The sequence below is a fragment of the Falco punctatus genome (genome assembly GCF_963210335.1).
Source record: "Falco punctatus genome assembly, chromosome: Z".
In the NCBI taxonomy this organism is placed as follows: domain Eukaryota; kingdom Metazoa; phylum Chordata; class Aves; order Falconiformes; family Falconidae; genus Falco; species Falco punctatus.
The window spans coordinates 22,562,226-22,581,870 of NC_137586.1; the positions used below are offsets into that span (position 1 = coordinate 22,562,226).

General features: G+C 37.0%; 1 protein-coding gene across 6 annotated transcripts in view; it reads left to right on the forward strand.

Annotated features, from left to right (window-relative positions):
• Positions 1-19,645, forward strand: part of IPO11 (importin 11) — a 98,431-nt gene that overhangs the window by 44,838 nt on the left and 33,948 nt on the right. For all 6 annotated transcript variants that reach the window (XM_080372820.1, XM_080372822.1, XM_080372819.1 and 3 more), the window contains exons 19-27: positions 1,389-1,515; positions 2,616-2,649; positions 2,820-2,860; positions 3,947-4,063; positions 5,443-5,556; positions 10,964-11,079; positions 12,660-12,736; positions 15,750-15,829; positions 16,387-16,467. In XM_080372820.1, the coding sequence (XP_080228946.1) occupies positions 1,389-1,515; positions 2,616-2,649; positions 2,820-2,860; positions 3,947-4,063; positions 5,443-5,556; positions 10,964-11,079; positions 12,660-12,736; positions 15,750-15,829; positions 16,387-16,467 (787 nt within the window). The remainder of the gene's footprint in view (positions 1-1,388; positions 1,516-2,615; positions 2,650-2,819; positions 2,861-3,946; positions 4,064-5,442; positions 5,557-10,963; positions 11,080-12,659; positions 12,737-15,749; positions 15,830-16,386; positions 16,468-19,645) is intronic.

Below are 19,645 nucleotides of genomic sequence, written 5' to 3' on the forward strand. Positions count from 1 at the left end.
CAATGATTTAGTATATCTTCAGGTTAACATTATTAACATATCTTGTGCCTGGACAATTAGCACACTCCCTGTCACCCATTTGGATGTAGTGCATCTTCAAGTTAATTTAAGGATTTAGTACATCCTCAAGTTAACAATAAGGGTCTCCTCAGATAAACATGAGCACACCTTCTTTAAATAAATCATATATGGCCCATTATTCAGTTGATACTGTCAACCATGACTATAGCAGTAGGAGAAAAAGGAGATTAATGAAAAAATATTCTTAAAGATTTTTAGAAACATTGCGTTGCCAAATTTATCACTTGTTATAACATTTAGTTTTGTACTAATTAAGGAGAAACTTTTCTGTAATAGGATAGTAATTTATTGACTACAGTTTTTTGCAGTAATTAAATCTTAAGGCAACTTTTCCTGCTGAGAAAAAGTATTGATGTGACAACACTGGAATACTTCTACTGCTTTTTAGCTTTATGTTCCAGACGAGTGAACTGCTGCATACATGCTACTTCCACAACCTTCTTGTTCTCAGAAGGTGTGCTTTGTTAATTATCTCACGGTTATGGAATGTTTAATGAATGACATTTATTAAATGTAAAGAAGCCTCAGTAACTTCAGTTTAAATTGCTGTCTTGATGGCTTACAAGGCAGAAGTTCATCGAATGGAAAATATATTTAGGCAAAAGAATTCTAGTTAAAAATTTTGTATAGGATTCATCTTCCATAGCTTTTTGTATGTGCAGGTTAAACATTTAAAGCTGACCTACTGTTCCTGATCAGCAGAGAAAACCAGCAGCTGTCGGGAGTGCTTTTCTCAGTCATTGTTAGGCAATTCAGCTTATTGTTGTCCTGGTTTTTCGTCCTGTTGACTCTAAAGCTAATGTCATTTTTTTCTGAGGATAGTTTTAGACTGATGACATGAAATACTCCAGCTGTTGCTGTAATGCAGTAGTTAAGTTTGCATTTTTAAATTGATCTGACCTAAAATTTTGAGCATAAAAGGAATGTCAAGGAAACTGCTCGAAACTGGTGAAAGCAGTAGGTGCCGTGATGGCAGTAATAAATATAAGATTTATTGTTTGTTTATTTTATTGGTGTGCTGTTTGAAGAACAAACTGTATCTCTAGTGAGACCTTCAAGATTCAGTCATTTAGGATAAAAATTCTTTTTCAGACTAAGCTGGATACTAAACCTTCTAGTGAAGAATTTTGATGAAAAGGAATTCTGTACTAAAGTTCTAAAGTTGATCTTGACAAACTAAATCTTTTACTCATTGTTTTGAAGAATGCTGTTTTCCTAGTGACTCTTAAATTTCTTTTTCATCTAAGTATTCAACAACAGCAAGTATAATGGGTTAATGAGTACAATTTTTTTCCCTGATTTTAAAGATACAAACCAATACGCCGACGAGTAATTTGGCTGATTGGACAGTGGATTTCTGTAAAATTCAAATCAGACTTGAGACCTGTGTTATATGAGGCAATTCGTAACTTGCTTCAAGACCAGGACTTAGTGGTAAGTATAGTAAGTGATGTTTTGGATTACACATTTGTTCTGTAAACACAGGTGAATCTTAAATACCATACCTTGTGTGAACTTGATTTGGAATTTAATGACATCATACCTTAAAGTCTGTTGTGTCTTGCAAAAGATAATCTGTTGGGAATTGAGGGGGTGTTGAACTGGGGAGATGTTGAGCAACAAGGTCAAAAACATGAGACGAGCTCTTAAAGTATTTACTAGGTGATGTCTTTGGTGGGGAAATGAATGGCAACAGCAACAGTCCGCTTTGTAGGGCGACAGTTGTGAAGTGTCTTCAGATTAATTTATAAACAAATGAACACTCTGTGTAGGTATAACAGGGTTATTCTGTGGCTAGTCTCTGCAGTATACAGTATTATTTAAGCATCAACATAATTATCTGCTGGTAGAATATGATAAATGGCATTGGTTGGTAAGCTGTTGAATAAAATTCTGCGGTTTTAAGCTACAATTTCACTTTACTAGCAGGTGAGGTTGAGTTGAGAAGCTGGTTTCAAGACTGTTTCTTTTGGTTTTATTTTTAAACAAACAGACCTGGCAGCCAACAAATGAACCTAGCTAGTTTGTTATTTAAGTGTTAGTAATTGACAATCATAACAGTTATTTCTGTGATTGCAGACAGCTTTAGTAGAGCAGGATGTGTTTCTGTGTCAACGTTGTGACTGTTTTCACTTAATGCTTTCTGAGCATCTGAACCATCTACCAGGGAAGAACAAGCCCATACATACTTTTTGGGTGACAGCAAGCCATAAGATAATTCCGTACTAAATTCCTTTTCTATTGCAGGAGTTTTTATAACAGGCTAGATATCTTCTTTAATTCTTTTGTGACCTTCATGAAGATTTTGCCCTAGTAGTTTCTCCAGGTGGTACCACTATAGCAATGCCAAATAAAAATGTAAAGGATACTAAAAGCAAATTAATATGTTTTAGTTGAACTAACTATGTTTCTTAGAGGAGGACAGAATGCATAGGATGATTCAGTTGCCAAAACAGCAGCTGGTTTGATATTGTCAGAGATATCAAAAAGTTTAATGGATGTATGCATGATGCTTCTTTACTTCTGTCTTTCAGGTCCGTATTGAGACAGCTACGACACTGAAGTTAAATATCCTTTTATTGGCAAAAATGTTTGATTAGTTTCCAGAGTTACCAGAAAATAAATAATTTTAAACTTGGTACCAAATTCTTCACATTATAATTTTTCTGTATCTGTGGAATATTTGCTTGAGTCTTGTATCCATCTGCAATCTGTATTTTTCCTCAATGTTTGTTTACCTGTAGATGACTTCGAGTTCAGAACTGACCAGTTCTTACCGGTAAGAGCATTTATATGGGTATATTCTGATAAGCAGACAGATCCATAGAGAAAGCAGGAAAAAAAACCCATCATTTTCATTTTAAACCACACTATTTAGTAATCAGTACGTGTGTATGTCTTTTTTTTTTTTTTCCCCAGTCTTCATACTGCTGCTGCTAAGGTTGCTAATGTGCAAATATACAGAGAGACAATTCAAACCCTTTTAGTGTTATGACTATTGCAACTTCCTAGTATTGTGTTTAGTACTATATATACCGTGTGTTATCAGATGCAGGTTTCTTCATGCTAAGACAATATGAATGCTGTATTTTAATAATTACATCTCCACAGTAGTGTGGCTTTCCAGTATGCCTATTTCACACACTACTTTCCAACTTGCTGTTTCATGCAAATACTAAATATAAGCATGTGGTTAAATAGTGCCTTTAAAAAACCCACAGAATTTCTCAGTCTTCTATATTTGTGTTCTTTGCAGTGGTCGTTACTATTGTCATTAGGTAAACAATGAAATGTTAGCAATAAATACAGCAAAGATTTATTTGGATCACTCAAATTTAGCAGGTGCTTTTTCTTATTTAGTTGACTTCCATGTTCATTGCAACTCACTTAAGAATAAACAAAATAAAAATGCAGAGTGCATCTACACTGTAACCATTGGAATTGTTTAAGATGTCTTTTTGAGTTCACTATATAAATTTTATTTACTGACCCCAAAGCTGGAAGGCTTTCCTTTGGTTTGGCTCTTAACAAAGTGCTTCTTCTAGAGAGACAGCCTTCAGCTTTATTTATTGTATTTTATCTGTGAAGTTGTGTTCACGCTTACCAAAACGTGAAAAGGATATATGCTCAAACTGATCATGTGTGAACTGTTACATAAGAGCATATCTGAATTTTTTTATTCTTGTTTAGGCAGTGATTGGCTAGCGTGCATTTTTCCAAATGAGACTAACATTTTGCACACTTTGTACGTGTCTTTTAAAGTTCATGGATGTCTTGAAGTTATAATCACACAGGAAAATCACCAATCCATGTCACCAGTTTTATTTGTGGTGGTCTAATCTGTAATTGTTTATTTTTCTTGTAGTATCTGGAATCCATGTTTACACTGCTCTTTCAACTACTTCAGGAAGTAACACAATGTGATACCAAAATGCATGTTCTTCACGTTCTGTCTTGTGTGATTGAAAGAGTCAATATGCAGGTATTTTTTTTTAAGATACATTTCAGTGTTTGCTTTGTACTAAGAACACAGAGGAGGACTTGATATTTTTGGCTTTTACAAAAATAGGAGAAAAATGTCATGAATTAATAGACTGGTTATTGTTTTTGGTAGATGCCTGCATTGTTTACATTACTTGGTTCTTTTTTCACTTTTCAGTTCTTGTTTGTCTTTTCTGTAAAATGTTCTTGCTCGGTTACTACTTTATTTACTTTGGATTTTTTTTATTGGCTCACCTTTTAGAGCACAGAAAGTCTTTAACTGCTTATCTTACTGCTTTTCTTGCAATTTTCTTTTTTTTAATAGTAATTTATTCTAATTGTATCATCTTGTATCTGAACTAGGGTTTTATTAAATCTTACATATCAGGAGAGACATTTTAGGGAACAAGATGTTCCACACTCTTCCACACTCCTAGGGACCACACAGTCAAATTGGTAATCTCTCATTGGTACTGATAGGGATCACGGGTGCCTGTACAGCACTCTCCTTAACTGCATGAAAAGTTTCAAGTTCACATCGGGAATTTTCAGTACTTCCTTCGTAGTGTTAAATTATATTCTTCAGCTTACACATAAAGAAATTGAAGAAGTTTTTGCAAAATTAAAAAAGGATTTGTTGACTGCTTTTGACTCAGTTTTTTTTTCACGGGGTGGCTGTTTTAAGGACAGACATAATTGAGTTTACCTCCTTTCTCAAGTAATCCTGTCTGACCACCAAATGAAGCTTTCCTAATTGTCCCTTGTAGAAAAAAAGTCAACATGACAACAGATTTCCCTGCCTTTTTAGATCAGTTAAGAGAAGCAGCAGAAAAAAACAAGTTGAGAAAGAACCTTTAAATCTGGTTAATTCCTAATTAAATACTTTAGAAGACAAATAGATTAACCTTTTAGTATTGTAGAACATCACAGAAAAACTTTAGGCTGGGACATACCTCTGGAGGCATATAGTCCAACCCTTGCTCAAAGGATGGATAACTTCAGAGCTTATTCAGCGTTTTGGGGTTTTTTTTACTGCGTCTTAGGAATTACGCTGAAGTGAAGAATATATTAAGATGAAAATATATCTGGTTATCAAATTAAGTATTTTTTTGTGTGTTCTGTTTACTACTTAGGCCCAATTGACATGCACAAATATTACCCTAAGTAATGTGTTCTTTTCAAAATGCTGTGCAGTCAGAGGTTACTTCAGTCATAGAGTACGGAATACAGGGTTTTAGAAAGAGGAGAGGGAGTAAATTAAAGCGAACTGTGTTTTTACTATGAAAAAAGCAGCTCTTAAATGTTTCATAAATCATGCTTGGGATAAATTGATGGCCTTGTTCCACACATTAAGAAACAAATTTGTCTTCTGAACTTCAGATACAACCATATGTAGGATGTTTGGTTCAGTATTTACCGCTCCTTTGGAAACAGAGTGAGGAACACAATATGCTACGATGTGCCATTCTAACCACCCTAATCCATCTCGTCCAGGTAAGGTGTCAGAAACACATAAATGTCAGTGTCTCCTACAGTTCTTTCTCAGACATGCCTACATTTTCGGTGTGTGTATATGTATATAGGTAAAATTAAGGTATATTTTGATTTTATAGGCTATTTCTAAATGCTTTTCGGTCTTACAATAAAGATAAATACTATATCTAACAATAAAGGTTCTCTGATAGTGGAGGTAAGCATGGCTAATGTTAATCACTTAACTACTTTGTTTCCAGGGGCTTGATCAGTAAAAGCAGTTCTTGAGGCAGATTTGCTTGTGTTATGGCAGGGGTTGGTTTTGTAATCATGGAATTGAGTCGTCTTCAGTGACTATGTGAAAGAGCTTGTTCTGGCTCCCTGTATTTGCCAGCTGGCAGTAGGAGTATTGGTCTCTTCTCACAATAGTCGTGTGTGGTTCAGACTTGGTTCTGCACTATAGGCACATCTGTTTCCCCATTGCTTTCCATTCAGCTCCCAGGGATGTGGAATTTCTATTTTGATTGCAAACCTTCTGTGAAGATGATCCATGTTTAAATTGCAGGCCAAGGTATGGGTCACCACTGCAAATTTCACTTTGCCTGTTCTTTAGATTTGCATTTTAATTCAGACTAGTGTAAAACATTTCTTGTTTAAATCATAACTGTTAGGTTTAATGTCTCTCAAGGGCATCAACTCATGGGTCATCTAGTTTATTTGAAATTCCAACCTTTTTATTGTTACCATTACATTTTTACTGCATAGCCTCTGATATCTGTTACATCCTTTTACAATGATTTCTGCAACATTTTTTATGTAGCGTATGGGAATATTTCATCCCTTCTTAAATATCCTAGTTTTAAATAGCAGCTCTGAGCTGTCTTTGTTATGTAATTAATTTGTATCACATCCTGTTACTTCTATTTCCATCTCTCTGATCTTTTTTCTTCTTTAGAGAATTTATCTGTGCTCATAATTTTATTTTTAGCTATACTTGAACACTCTACTTCTTAATGTCCATTTTAAAACCGAATGGTCAGAACTATTGAAATGGCTGTGAGCCAGCAACTAACACCTTACCTTTGTGACTGTGACTTCTAAGTGTAACAAGTGATAGTCATATTAAGAATAGAGGTGAACATAGTGATCTCAGACCATTGTTTTTCTGTAATTCTTTTTTAAATAGATATCTTGTTGTTTTTCTGTAATTTTTTAAAAAATATACATCTGTATGTTGTCGGGAACTTTTCCTTTCCAGAATATATTGCTTGCGTTTATCACCCTTAGATTTCATTTCCCCTTAGTTGTTTAGGTAAGTTGTTTAATTCACTTAGTGTCTTATAGTTCTCAAAACTAAAGAAGTCTAGATGAGTTTAGGTCCCAGATTTTGCCATATAGCATTAATAGCTATGTTGACCCACATTGCATGTAAGTGGAAGTTGCTGGTAATCTGTAGTCAGGTAAATAACTATTGCCTTTTTAGAATCATAGAATCCTTTAGGTTGGAAAAGACTAAGATAATTGAGTCCAGCTGTTAACCTAGCACTGCCAAGTCTGCCACTAAACCATTCGCTAAGCCACATCTACGCATTTGTTAAGTACCTCCAGGGATGGTGACTCAACCACTTCCCTGGGCAGCCTATTCCAATGTTTGGCAACCTTTACAGTGAAGAAATTTTTCTTGAGGTTCAATCTAAACCTCCCCTGGTGCAGCTGGAGGCCATTTCCTCTTGTCCTATCACATGCTGTTTGGGAGAAGAGATCGACAACCACAGGCAGCTGTAGAGAGCAGTAAGGTCTACTCTGAGCCTCCTTTTCTCCAGGTTAAACCACCCCAGCTCCCTCAGCTGCTTTTCATAAGACTTGTGCTCCAGACCCTTCATCAGCTTTGTTGCCCTTCTCTGGACACACTCCAGCACCTCAGTGTCCCTCTTGAAGTGAGGGGCCCAACACTGAACCCAGTATTTGAGGTGCGGCCTCACCAGTGCCCAGTACAGGGGGACAATCTCTGCCCCAGCCCTGCTGGCCACACTGCTTCTGACACCAGCCAGGGTGCTGCTGGCCTCCTTGGCCACCTGGGCACCCTGCTGGCTCATGCCCAGCCGGCTGCCGACCAGCACCCCCAGGCCCTTTCCCACCAGGCCCTTTCCAGCCGCTCTGCCCCAGCCTGTAGCGCTGTGTGGGGCTGGTGTGACCCAGCTGCAGGACCCGGCACGGAGCCTTCTTGAACCTCATCCAGCTGGCCTCGGCCCACCGGTCCGGCATGTCCAGACCCCTCTGCAGAGCCTCCTGCCCTCTCGCAGATCAACGCTCCCCCCAACTTGGTGTCATCTGCAAACTTACTGAGGGTGCATCCGATCCCCTCATCCAGATCATTGATAAAGATATTAAATGGACCTGGCCCCAGTACTGAGCCCTGGGGAACACCACTTGTGACCAGCCACCAACTGGATTTGACTCCATTCACCACCACCACTCTTTGGACAGAGCCATGCAGCTGGTTTTTTACTCAGTGAAGAGTATGTGCATTCAAGCCATGAGCAGCCAATTTCTTCAGGTGAATGCTGTGGGAGATGGTGTCAAAGGTTTTACTGAAGTCCAAGTAGACAACATCCACAGCCTTTGCCCCATGCACTAAGTGGGTCACCTTGCCCTAGAAGGAGATCAGGTTCATCAAGCAGGACCTGCCTTTCATAAACCCATGCTGGCTGGGCCTGATCCCCTGCTTCTCCTGGATGTGCTGCATGATGTCACTCAAAATGAGCTTCTTGGGTGGTTTTGATTCTTGATGGTAACTTCCCTGTTTTTCTATACATCTACAAAAAATTCCCTAATTCCTCTGTAGGCTTACTGCAATACCTTGGCAGAGAATTTTGAAAGCCTGTAAAAATTACTAGCTGCTTGCTTTATTGAGAGACGATAGTTAAAATTAACTGAATTTCTTATTAGTGAAGGAAAAGATCTTGGTATAATCAATTAATGCTAGCACTTGGAATATCTGTTCTGTAGGTAGTAAAAATGTAAATAAATGTAGTATGCTCCTGAGAAAAGATTTGTCAAATAAGCCAGTAAATGGTTAGATTACCTGCAGAATCTGTGCTGTTCAGCATTGCTTTAGTATGGACTATATGCCATCCCACTTTCTCCAACCCTACTACATCTCAAAAAGAGCAGGAATAGCAAAGATCAAAAGAAGTGCTCCTAGGCTGTAGGGCAGTGTCCATAGGGGAACAGACTGTGAATATGCAGGCAATGTTGAACTTCTGGAAATGCATGATTTAAAAGGAGATAGTATTGTAGAGGTTAACAGTGTAGAGAAAGTGGAAGGGGAATGACTAGTCGTTGCAACTAAAGGGACAATTAGGGTTCCTTTAAAAGTGTAGTTAATTTGAACAAAGATAAAACATATTTCACAATAAACAAATTGTCATGTGAAGAGGCGGAGGGGAAATCCTCTCAACCCCAGGTGTTTGATCTGTCTATCAGTGCCCCAGGAAAGCCCCCTCACTGAACAGCCCCGCTGGATTGGGGGGCAACTCAACTGCCTTGTTCAGGGAAACACGCCAACAGCATCAGGGGGGCCCCTCGTCAGGTCTTCCCACTTTACATGAGTGTGTTACCCACTGCTGGCAACTGCTGGTGCCCACAAAGGACTCACACTAACGGTTTACAGAATAACACTCTTCATTATAAAATTGTGACAAGATAAGTTTCATGATTGCTGGTGATAGGGACTGTGCAAAAACAAGTTTGAAGTGATATACAACCAAACTATACACAACCAAAACATTAATTAGTAATGCCAGCTAGAACGAGTTAGTTATTTAGCATCCATAAGTCAAAGATCTTACCCAATAGGCGTCCCTATGGGGGAGAAGGCAGGTGCAGCCCATTGACTAATCCCAGGAGTTACGATTGAGTCTTCCCTAACTTCTCCCCTCATTTATCCACTTTTTATACTTTACTCTCAGGTGAGCTTGAGTGACTCTACTCATACATTTTTATATTATTGATTGGTATAAACTCCTCTCGCTTTCATTTAAAGACATAGTTGGTAAGAAATAGTGCATGCTCAGTGAAGGGTGGTCATGCCTTGGAGGTGAGTAACTTTGGGGTGGAGATGTGTGTTCGTATTGTAACAAGATTACAATGAGAAAGGTTCATCTAAGAATAGTTTTAACACAGTTGTTGGCTCACCGATGGACATCTCTTACATTTCACATTTGACAGTTGCTGTGCAGCCTATCGGCTGTACAGCACCACCAAGTTCCCAGTCCTGCAGGGAGCACAGCAGAACCTGGCCAGGGGCTCTCCACTCCGCTCCACCTCCACTGCTCCTCTAGGACAGCAGGTTGTGTTGCCTAGGGAACCATGGTGGAGTAGATTCTGTGCATGCCAACTGTCCGAAAGTGGCAACTGTATTTTTCCCTAAAAAGGTTGTTAGAATACTACACCTTCTGTTAGGTTTGTAATTTCCCCTCTCCAAGCAATTTTCCCACACAAATCATGGAGCTTCTTATTACTGGTCCCAGTGGAGGTCAGAAATATAGGTGGACACAAAGACATGAGAGAAGTTTGTAGAAGATTCTTTTTCTTTTAAGGCAACTTTGTTTAAATAATTCCACCTTCACTTAGAAACATCAAATAATTTTAAACTTAGCAGATTCCAAATATAGTATATTATGCAAATGAAGCATTCAACTAGTCTCAGCTCTCTTAAGTAGTAATATTAAAAAATATGCAGATAGTTCCCAATTTAAGAATTCTATTCCTTTTAGGATTAATTTATGATTAGTTTTGACAATAGTTACATTTAGCTTACTTTTAAAAATTGGGTTTTCTTGTTAAATGATTGCTGAAAAAATTCTCACCTCTGTGTTCTTGAGGAGACGTCTTTGTGTATGGCTCATGAATCATTTCAAAAAAAGAAATCCCTGGAGTCAGCTCTGAATCTCTGTGTAGCAATGAAAACAAATCCTTCTCCTGATTCTCAGAATATGTCAAAGATGTAGTATGTGGTAAGGTCCAAGGAGTAATTTTTTCTTGATCTTTGTAACATTTTATTCAGCATTTAGTATTTCATATTTGTTAGAGCTGTGACTTCTCCTAGACAGTGAATGACCGGTGAATGTTTTTAGGTTTGTTTGTTTGTATTGTTGGTTTTTTTTTTTTCTTCTTGCAGTCCATTGATAAGCTGCTTGTTTTTAAAAAACTTACATAATTTTCTCAAGATATATTAAGAGAAAGTTCAGGAGTATCGGGACTATTCTGTTGTTCTATGAAGTGGATGCAAGTTCAACATTTGATTTCTTGAATGCACGTTTACAGTATGCAAATAGAACAGCATCACAGACCTTTTTCAATGCTATTCTTGAAATTCTTCAATTGAGGTTTTTAAAGTATTTTATTAACATTTTTTATTTTATAGGGACTGGGAGCAGACAGCAAAAATCTCTATCCTTTCCTGCTTCCTGTTATTCAGCTAAGTACAGATGTTTCTCAGCCTCCCCATGTCTATCTTCTGGAAGATGGTTTGGAGTTGTGGTAAGAATGTTTTTTATTAGTTTCTAATTTTTGAAATGTTGTTTTGGTATACCCAGAAGGTGGGCGGAGAAAGAGGTTTAAAAAAACCCTGTGACTGCATTAAGAATTTATATATTGTTATTTTACCCTGATATCATCTATATACCTTTTCTCAGAAGAGATGAAGTTATGATGTTAATAGAAGAAACACATTTTAAAAATAACTTTTTAAAATTTAAAAATAGAAATTATTTTTCAGGCAGTTGATAGTGAACATACAGTTCTGTTGTGAAAATAAACAGCAAGTCAAAAAGTCTAGACTCACTATAATCTGTGTGCTAAACTAAAATTTGAATGTGTTTGACTTTGGGAGCACAATGATCCAGTGATTATCAGGGCTGGTTACTGGAAGAGATTATGAGTTTACAAGGGTAAAATACAAAAATTATCTTCCAGATCTCAGGCTATTTGGTGACTGAACAAGAAGTGGCACTGTGATCAATTTGCCGTGAGCCCAATTTGTATGTTTCTGGTGCAGCTGACACCACTGTAGGAGGAGGAAATTGTTGCCGGACCAAGTTCAACACATTCCTTTCCTACAGAACAGGAATACATTGAGTTTGTCTTGAAATACTGAGCAATTTGTTTGATCTAAATTGTAGATGGGTATTTGAATTACAGATACTTAATCTACAAATGTTCTGTTTTATTTGCTGCAAAACTAAAATGTATAATGCTGTTAGTGATGGAGCAGCAAGCCAAAGTGCAATATCTTCACAAAATTTAAGACGGGCCCTTCTAATGTATCGGTTCAGAGCCTTTATGTCTTGTTAATGATACTGGTCTTGAGGTTGTTATTCTGATGCTTATGCAGAAGAATGACATTTTAAGATGTCCTAGAGCATCAGAGGAATCTGGATGGAGTTGGCAGACATGGTTGGGACTCTAATGGCTTCTTGAAACAAAGGCTGTTCTCCTACTAAGATACTTTACGTAATCAGAAATATTATTTGAATATAGTAATCTCACACCTAAGATCTAGGAACAAATTGGAATGTGATACTCTGGCTTTAAGTATGAATTTGATTTGTAGCTACTGTTTTCAAACCTCAGGAATGTTACAAACAGTGCAGAGCATATAGTTCTGTTTTTATGTGTTGTAATCAATGCATCATTGTAGACCTCAAAAAAAGAAAAGAAAAAAGTGTGAGCTGGTTGCCACCACAGCTGCTCCTTTGAGGTATAAAGCACGACACACGCGGTCCTTATACCGTGAATATCCCTCTCTACCCACCTTCTCTGAGTTCCCAGGTTGGGTACTTAAACATTGTCACAGCTGCGTTTTGGAGGTTACATTGTCTTCATAAAAAGACAGTGGCACGTTTTTCTTTCTTTTCCTACCATAGCAAGACCCATGCCTATACTGATGTGTGTGTTGTGAGGGCTACTGCTGCCCTTGAAATATGCTTCAAGTAACTGTTACACATTATTTAAAGATCATATAGATGGTTACTGGAAGTTACTATGTTTTACATCTGTCAAAATGATTGCTCACTGTTATTCATAGATAATCTTAAATGTTTTGCTTAATCCATTGGTAGGTTAGTGACATTGGAGAATAGTCCATGTCTTACACCTGAGCTCCTGAGAATATTTCAGAACATGTCTGCCCTTCTTGGTAAGTCTTTTACTAATAAAATTTCTTTGTGGTTTTTGTTCTTTTTTTGCTACTCCTTGTGTTGTTCGTGCATTAATTAACGCTGCTGTGGCTAAAGAACTGAGGGGGCTTGCAAAATTGTAACTGTTAAAATATGAAGAACAGCTTTTTATTGTTTGACTTTTCCATCCTCTTGAATATTTATTATCTACTTACCCTCTTTTATTAATAAATTGAGGCTGCTTTGTACCCAGAAAATAAGACAAATTTCAGTTTATCATTTCAGAGTTTTTTTTAAAGAAGTTCCAGAAATTTATCATGAAATGTGTGGAGTTTTAGTGATACTGATTATATGGAATACTTGCCTGTTCTGCTTACAACCACAATGATGATTTCTAGTCTGGAGAATTTAAATTTCCATTATTAGCTTTTCCATTATACAGTTAATAACTACGTAAGATGTTTCCAAACTACCTAAATATGTCTGTAACCATATCAGTCAAGCGGCACTGAAAATAAAAGCAGTAGTTGTTGACAAAATATAAACATAGCAATGAGGATTTGGTGGTTTTTTTTTTTTTTTACTTTTTTTAATATTAACTAGTCAGAAAGTAACATGTAGTTGTTCCTTTCCAGATATATATGCCTTTCTGAAAAGAGCTTTACATATCCATTTCAGGATACTACTGCTGTTTGAACTTCATGTCAGAGGAGTTGTACAAAATCAGTTAGATTTGCCTTTTAAAGTAATCAATGCTATCCTTAAAGATACAGGAATAGAATGTTGCATTTGATATGAAGGCTTGATTTCACTTGCATAATTGACCTTCCCTCAAAGGCTGTGGTGCTATTACTGATGTAGAATAATAATTCACAGCATAATTGTCACATTTGATTTTTGTGTCAGCACTACTGCTAATGTTTAAATTCTGTTGAAATATAATAGCCCTATAGAGGCCTTGCAGAGGCTCCTTAATCCATCTTTCAGTGCAGCAGATTGAATAATGTGGAATGGAGGAATACACTAATTCTCTGAGGATGGATACATTTCTGCGCTGAGACCGCTTAAAATGACAGCTAAATCTTATAAAATTTCAGTTTGGGAATGTGGTCAAAGTGAGACATAACCTGTTTCAAGAAGCATCAGATTTAATGTGCCTGTGCTGTACTTTTAAAGGTGTGGCAAAAAGCAGGTTACTGGAACTGGAATAATTCCTCTGATACCCAACAAAACCCAGAGGAGCACATGAGTTAGTTCAGAAAAAGATATGTTTGATTCAGGAAAACCTGGCAAGAGAATTGATGCATAATTGGGTTTTAAATGTAATCAGTTGAAGGTGATCTCTTTCTACAAAAATGCCTTTACTAAACATTGAGCTTTATGCAAAGATGAGTAACTGAAATTCTCTCATTTCCATGACATGTATCTTACCTGTTTTTTCTTTCTGGCCTGAAATAACTAACTTCTTGAAATTTTGCTGCTCATACTTTATTATCTTTGTATCAGTTACCACAGAACGGAAAGTTACGGAAGGCTTGGTAGCACTTCATGTTTGTATGACCATTTCTTTACAATTTGCCTACTGCATCCGTGTTTGAACCTTAAAATATGGTTGCATCCAGTAAGAAGAAAAAAACCTACAGACCTGTAAGGAGAATGCAGTTACTTCAAAGAATGTTTAACACTAGTTAATGTGCTGCTGAAGCTAATTTGTAGATGTATTGGAATCTTTTGATGAAGCTATTGGATGGATAGTTGAAAAATTACCTCCTTTCAAGTAAAGATACGCAAATATTCAAATCAAGTGATAACAAGACATGACCTGTCCAAGCACTGAGATATGAAATTAGTCTTGTATTCAAAGCTGTCCAATAGCCATGTCGAATAATGGGAGCATTAATGTTCTTTCTAATGGAAGGGAAAAGAGGAGAAACTGCTAAAACTCCCCAGAACTTTTCAGATGTTATAATGGAAAACCAGCCGTACTTTCTGTCATGTGGTATTTTCTGTGGAAGTTTTGCTATGTAAGCCACACATAGGCTGCAATTATGTAAGCCATGGGAGACATACCACATCTTAGCCAGCTGCTGGTAGTTTAATCTGATAAGGAACTTTTAAATAAAGTTATGTAAAAGTATTTTCCTGTTGGCTTCCCCTGATGATTTTAATGGAATATTAATTGAAGGTAGTGATGTAGAAGTCCACTTACTTTACCAAGAACAGTCTGTCTCCCAAACTGGTTTTAAGAAAATTTAGCAAGCCCTTTGAGTTGTTTTAGTTTTCTGTTTTGTTTTCAGACAACGAGGGCTGTTGGCCTTCTGCACTAGTATCAGCCTCCATGTGAAACTTCGACATCTTTTGTTTTGCTATAGATTGTGTTTATAGATATTCTGGGGTGATTTTCTATTTATTTAAATAGTTTGATAGGTATTGCCTGAGGACGTATCTGTTTTTGTCTCTTCAAACTGTTGTTGTATACCATCTTCTGTGTGTATCTGTCTGTTAAATGGATATGCTTTCCTTACTGAAATACTCAAGGTATGGCGTAAAGCTCCGTGTGCTTCAATCCAAAAGCTGAATGCCAGTTGATGTGGCACCTGGGTCAGAAGGGCAGAAATGCAATCCTGATTTCACTCTTTCTACTCAGGATTTATTGACTCAAATGTTAGAGGGATCATTTATCAGTAATTGCAGGTCCCTTATGTATCTGTTTCATTTGTTCCATCTTTAATACCTTCTTAGCCCAGCATCACATTTAAAACTTGACTTTTTTTTTAATTAGCATTAGCTTTTGAGGTCATTGGATTTCTTGTGCTTCCATTTGAGGACATGAGAGCTCTTGTGCCTCTTGTTACTCTCTGGCAGGGAGACAGAACCAGAATGGTACTGAATAGATGATAATTTTTTTTTTCTATTTCTAGGCATCTGGCACCTAAATGCTTTGTGAGGAAAAACAACTTTTAGAAGCAATTTTTTTTTGGTTTTACTTCAGTTTGGTGATGAGGTTCTGAATTGTGATTTCTCTTTTTCCAGAGCTGAGTTCAGAAAATGTCAAAAATTGCTTTAAGATAATCAACGCTTATGTTTTCTTATCATCATCTGAATTTTTACAGGTATGTTACCATTATATAAAGATTCATATTAGCACCTTGGTTCCCTACTGGCAAACTATTTGCTCTCGTGTCGGTTGGAAAATATTGTACATTCAAACACTTACACTTTTATTCATTTATCATTTTGTCCTGATGTTAGCTCTTTATGGCACATGGTGGATGCTTAATCGAATCAGATTTGAGAAAGATTATTATTCAAAATTAATGTTTTGTGGATTGTTTTAGTACTTTGATACCTGAAAAGGTCCTATGCAGGGTAGTAATAGTAAAATCTAATTATCCTACCAGATTAAAATTATGATCATAAATTCTAGCAAAACTAGAGATATTATGCCTTGTTCTCACATCTTCATTATAAAATTCATTGAGATAGACAGTTTAAAAAACCTGCAAAGTCACAAAAAAACAGCAAAATGCTTAGGTTAGCTTTTCACGAGTTCAGGAAAGGCAAGCATTTTTGCAAATATGATCTTTGAATAGAAGCTGGGTCTTTGGACATATGTGTGTAGATATAAAATGTGTTTGCATATAATATCTCCTTTTTCATTTAATTTCAGATGTATGCTGCTGACTTATGCCGATCATTTTGTGAACTTTTGAAGGACGTAACTACTGATGGCCAAGTTCAAGTTTTAAAGGTAGAGTGTAATAAAACTAATATCGAGAGCTACATATTTAACATGTGTGTAGAGACTGTATATATACACATATGTATGTATTAAAAATACTACTTTTCCCAAAAGATGGTCAGTATAGCCTTAAATAGAGTACCCTAAAAGATAATGACCTAGTACACTATTCCTGTACCCTCTCTCCAATGCTTTCATTACTTCATGTGATTCCAGAGTGTTGTCCTTGGGTAAATGGGTTCTAAGCTAGTTTGTGGCCTCTTTGTACAGATAGATTTAGATTAAGATTCCCTGGTAACTTTCCCACTTGATGTTTTTCTAGATTACTAGAGAAAAGTTGTAGTTGGTGAGGGCTTGGATCTTCATGAAAATAGTTTGTTCTCAGCAAAAGCACACTTAAACAGCCAGATGACCAGTCACTGCATTGTGAAGATGTTATATATAGAAAATCTCGAGAGCATTGAGTTGAAAACAAGGATTGTATTTTGAGTCAGAGTAACATGATTTAATCTTTGGCTTATGGAAGCTAACCAAATTTGTGTATTTCTAGTTGAATTTTAGAATGGAGAAGAGTACTGCAATATAACACAAAAGATACTTACGCTTCTCATAGCAAAATAAAAGGGCAAAATCAATCTGATTAATGAGTTTGAGAGTTGTCCCAATTCAGTTTTCAGCTTGGTTCACAATTCAGAAAAAATGTCGTTATTAGGACAAAAATGCAACTTCAAGAAATGATTCAACCCTGAAGTAAAAATAGTACTGGTATGTTAAAAATCTAGGTTCATTTTGAGTGTTTCTAATCAAAATGTGCAAAGGTAATAATCTAATTTCTGTATCTAGCCATCCGAATCTGAGTTTTATCTGTACTCTATCAACCAGTATTGATCCTTTTGCTAACACAAACAACAATAATATCTACTAATTTCTTCAATATTAGTTTTCCTTTTCAGTATTCAATACTACTAAGAAAAATAATCATACAGTAACCGCATATGTGAAAAACTGGCAAGATACAGGTTAAGTGAGAAGCCTGCACATGTGTATTATTATAAAAACTGTTTGTGCGATTTTGTGATTAAATAAGCATCACATGATCAAGAAGCATTTTTATTTTTTCTACATTTCTGTATGACCCTAGCACATAATAGGTCTAGAGCCAAGCTTTTCTGGTCTTCACTGAATGTTGAATGTATGTACTCTCACGTTGCTTTGTGTAGCTTTCGTGTTTGTACCATGACATAGGGTTCAAACAGTCTTTGCTTTTGGTATAAGTTGCTAATGTAATGGCAGCAACTGCTTAAATAGAGTTGCTAGAGGTTCTTCAAAGTACTAAAACCCTAATTATTTTTGCACAAACTTAAATAGTATTATGAAAGAGATGTTACAAAAATCATAAGCTCTTGCAATATTAAGCACAATACTTTAAATGTGCCTTTTGAAGAATTTCAGGAAGTAAAGCTGGAGTTTGCAATGCAAGATAATTGAGCAGCAGTTGTAGTGTATTACTACTTAAGTTTCCAGTGGCTGTACTAACGGGGAACTCTGTTGCTTATAAAAACTTCAACTTGAATTCAGTTCATTATATATGCACTGGAGGAAAAAACCTAGATCCTACCTACCTCTTTGGTAGGTTGCACAACTGCTTGCAGAATGCAGGACAGAAGACAGGAGAAGCTGATAGTCCTCCCAACTTGTAGTTCCTTCTGTGAGGAGTTCAAGGACTTTAGTGCTGGAATTTGAAATGTCAATTCCTTTCTATCATTACTGTTATTTAGAGTTTATAGTTCAGCAAACGTTTGATGCCGCAGCTTTTAATCAGATCTCTAGAGTGGTATGCTGCTGCTAATACAGTATTGTTTATGCATTTGGCTCCCAGTGTGGCCTTGCATTAGCTACAAGGCTATTGTCCAGTATGGTACTTACACCTTCTTAACATGCCTGCTTGCTTCCAGAGGGATATCTGAGCCATGTTTTTTCACATGAAGGAAGATGTTTTGTCAGGCATCACTGTGCTGACTGGTTAAACAAAAAGCCCCTAAGATAAATACTGGGAACAGAAACATCTGGGGATGTTCTCTGAAATATTTTCCTACAAACAGCTTTGGCTGGATTGAAAATACATCAGAACAGTAAATAAATGGATAAGATTGAAAAATACTGATTTAGACTGATAAGACTGTTTATCACGAGATTGCTCAGGCTTGATGTGACTTGATTTTCTAATTGAGGCAGACAATAAAAGGTTAGAAAAGGCTCTATACAAGGAACAAATGAATTAGCCAAAACTTCCACTGCCTGGAAAAGATGAATGGGGAAAAATTTATGTTCACCTCCATACAACACTATATGTCTACAAAAACTTAACGTTCATCTCCATACAACACTACAAGTCTACAAAACTGAGAGGCATTGAAGGGGGTCAACTGGTTAACATCTCTCTCAAGAAGTGGAGGACTTTAAATGAAGCTAGCAGGAGCAAGGTTCAGAAAGAAAAAAAAAAGATTTGGGGGAGACTGGGCAAGAGCATGGAAGAGTAGTTCCTTGTTGAAGTGTCTCTGAGCTGAAAGTAGGTGGTTTAAGGAGAAGAGTGTTTAAGGGAAGCACCTTTATAGACTTTATACACATCAGTGTATAGATGCATGGTCTCTGTCTTTACATACCCATAGGAGTGAACAGGTATCAGCCCATTGTTCTCACAGCTTTTTCCCCTCTTCATCTTGGTACAAAGGGAGACCCTAAACAGCTGGGGTAAAGAAAGCCTGAAGAACAAGGGGAGGGGGGGGAATTTAGTTCAGGTAACAGCTTACAGAGGGGAAAAAAAAGAACGGAGAAGCCAAGGGTAAAGAATATTAAAACTGGGAACCAGAGCAGCATACTTAGAATTAACACATTTGAGAGCACTTGTGGTTACTTGATAGCCAGCAAAAAAATGGTAGGTCCCAATCAATGGTTCTTCAAAAAAGTGTCAGGACAAAGGAATGGAAATAAGCCTTAAACTGCTGGTACTCGCCCCTGCCTGCCAATGCACCTTATCAAACTGCTTTTCCTGGAGCCTTATCAGGGTCCTTCCTTCCAACCCACTTCATAGCTTTGCTAGTGAGAGGAGTGGGCTCTTTGAGGACATGCTTGGCTGGGTTTCACTTGGCATGTTGGTTTTCGTCGGGTCTGTTATGCAGATCAGGTT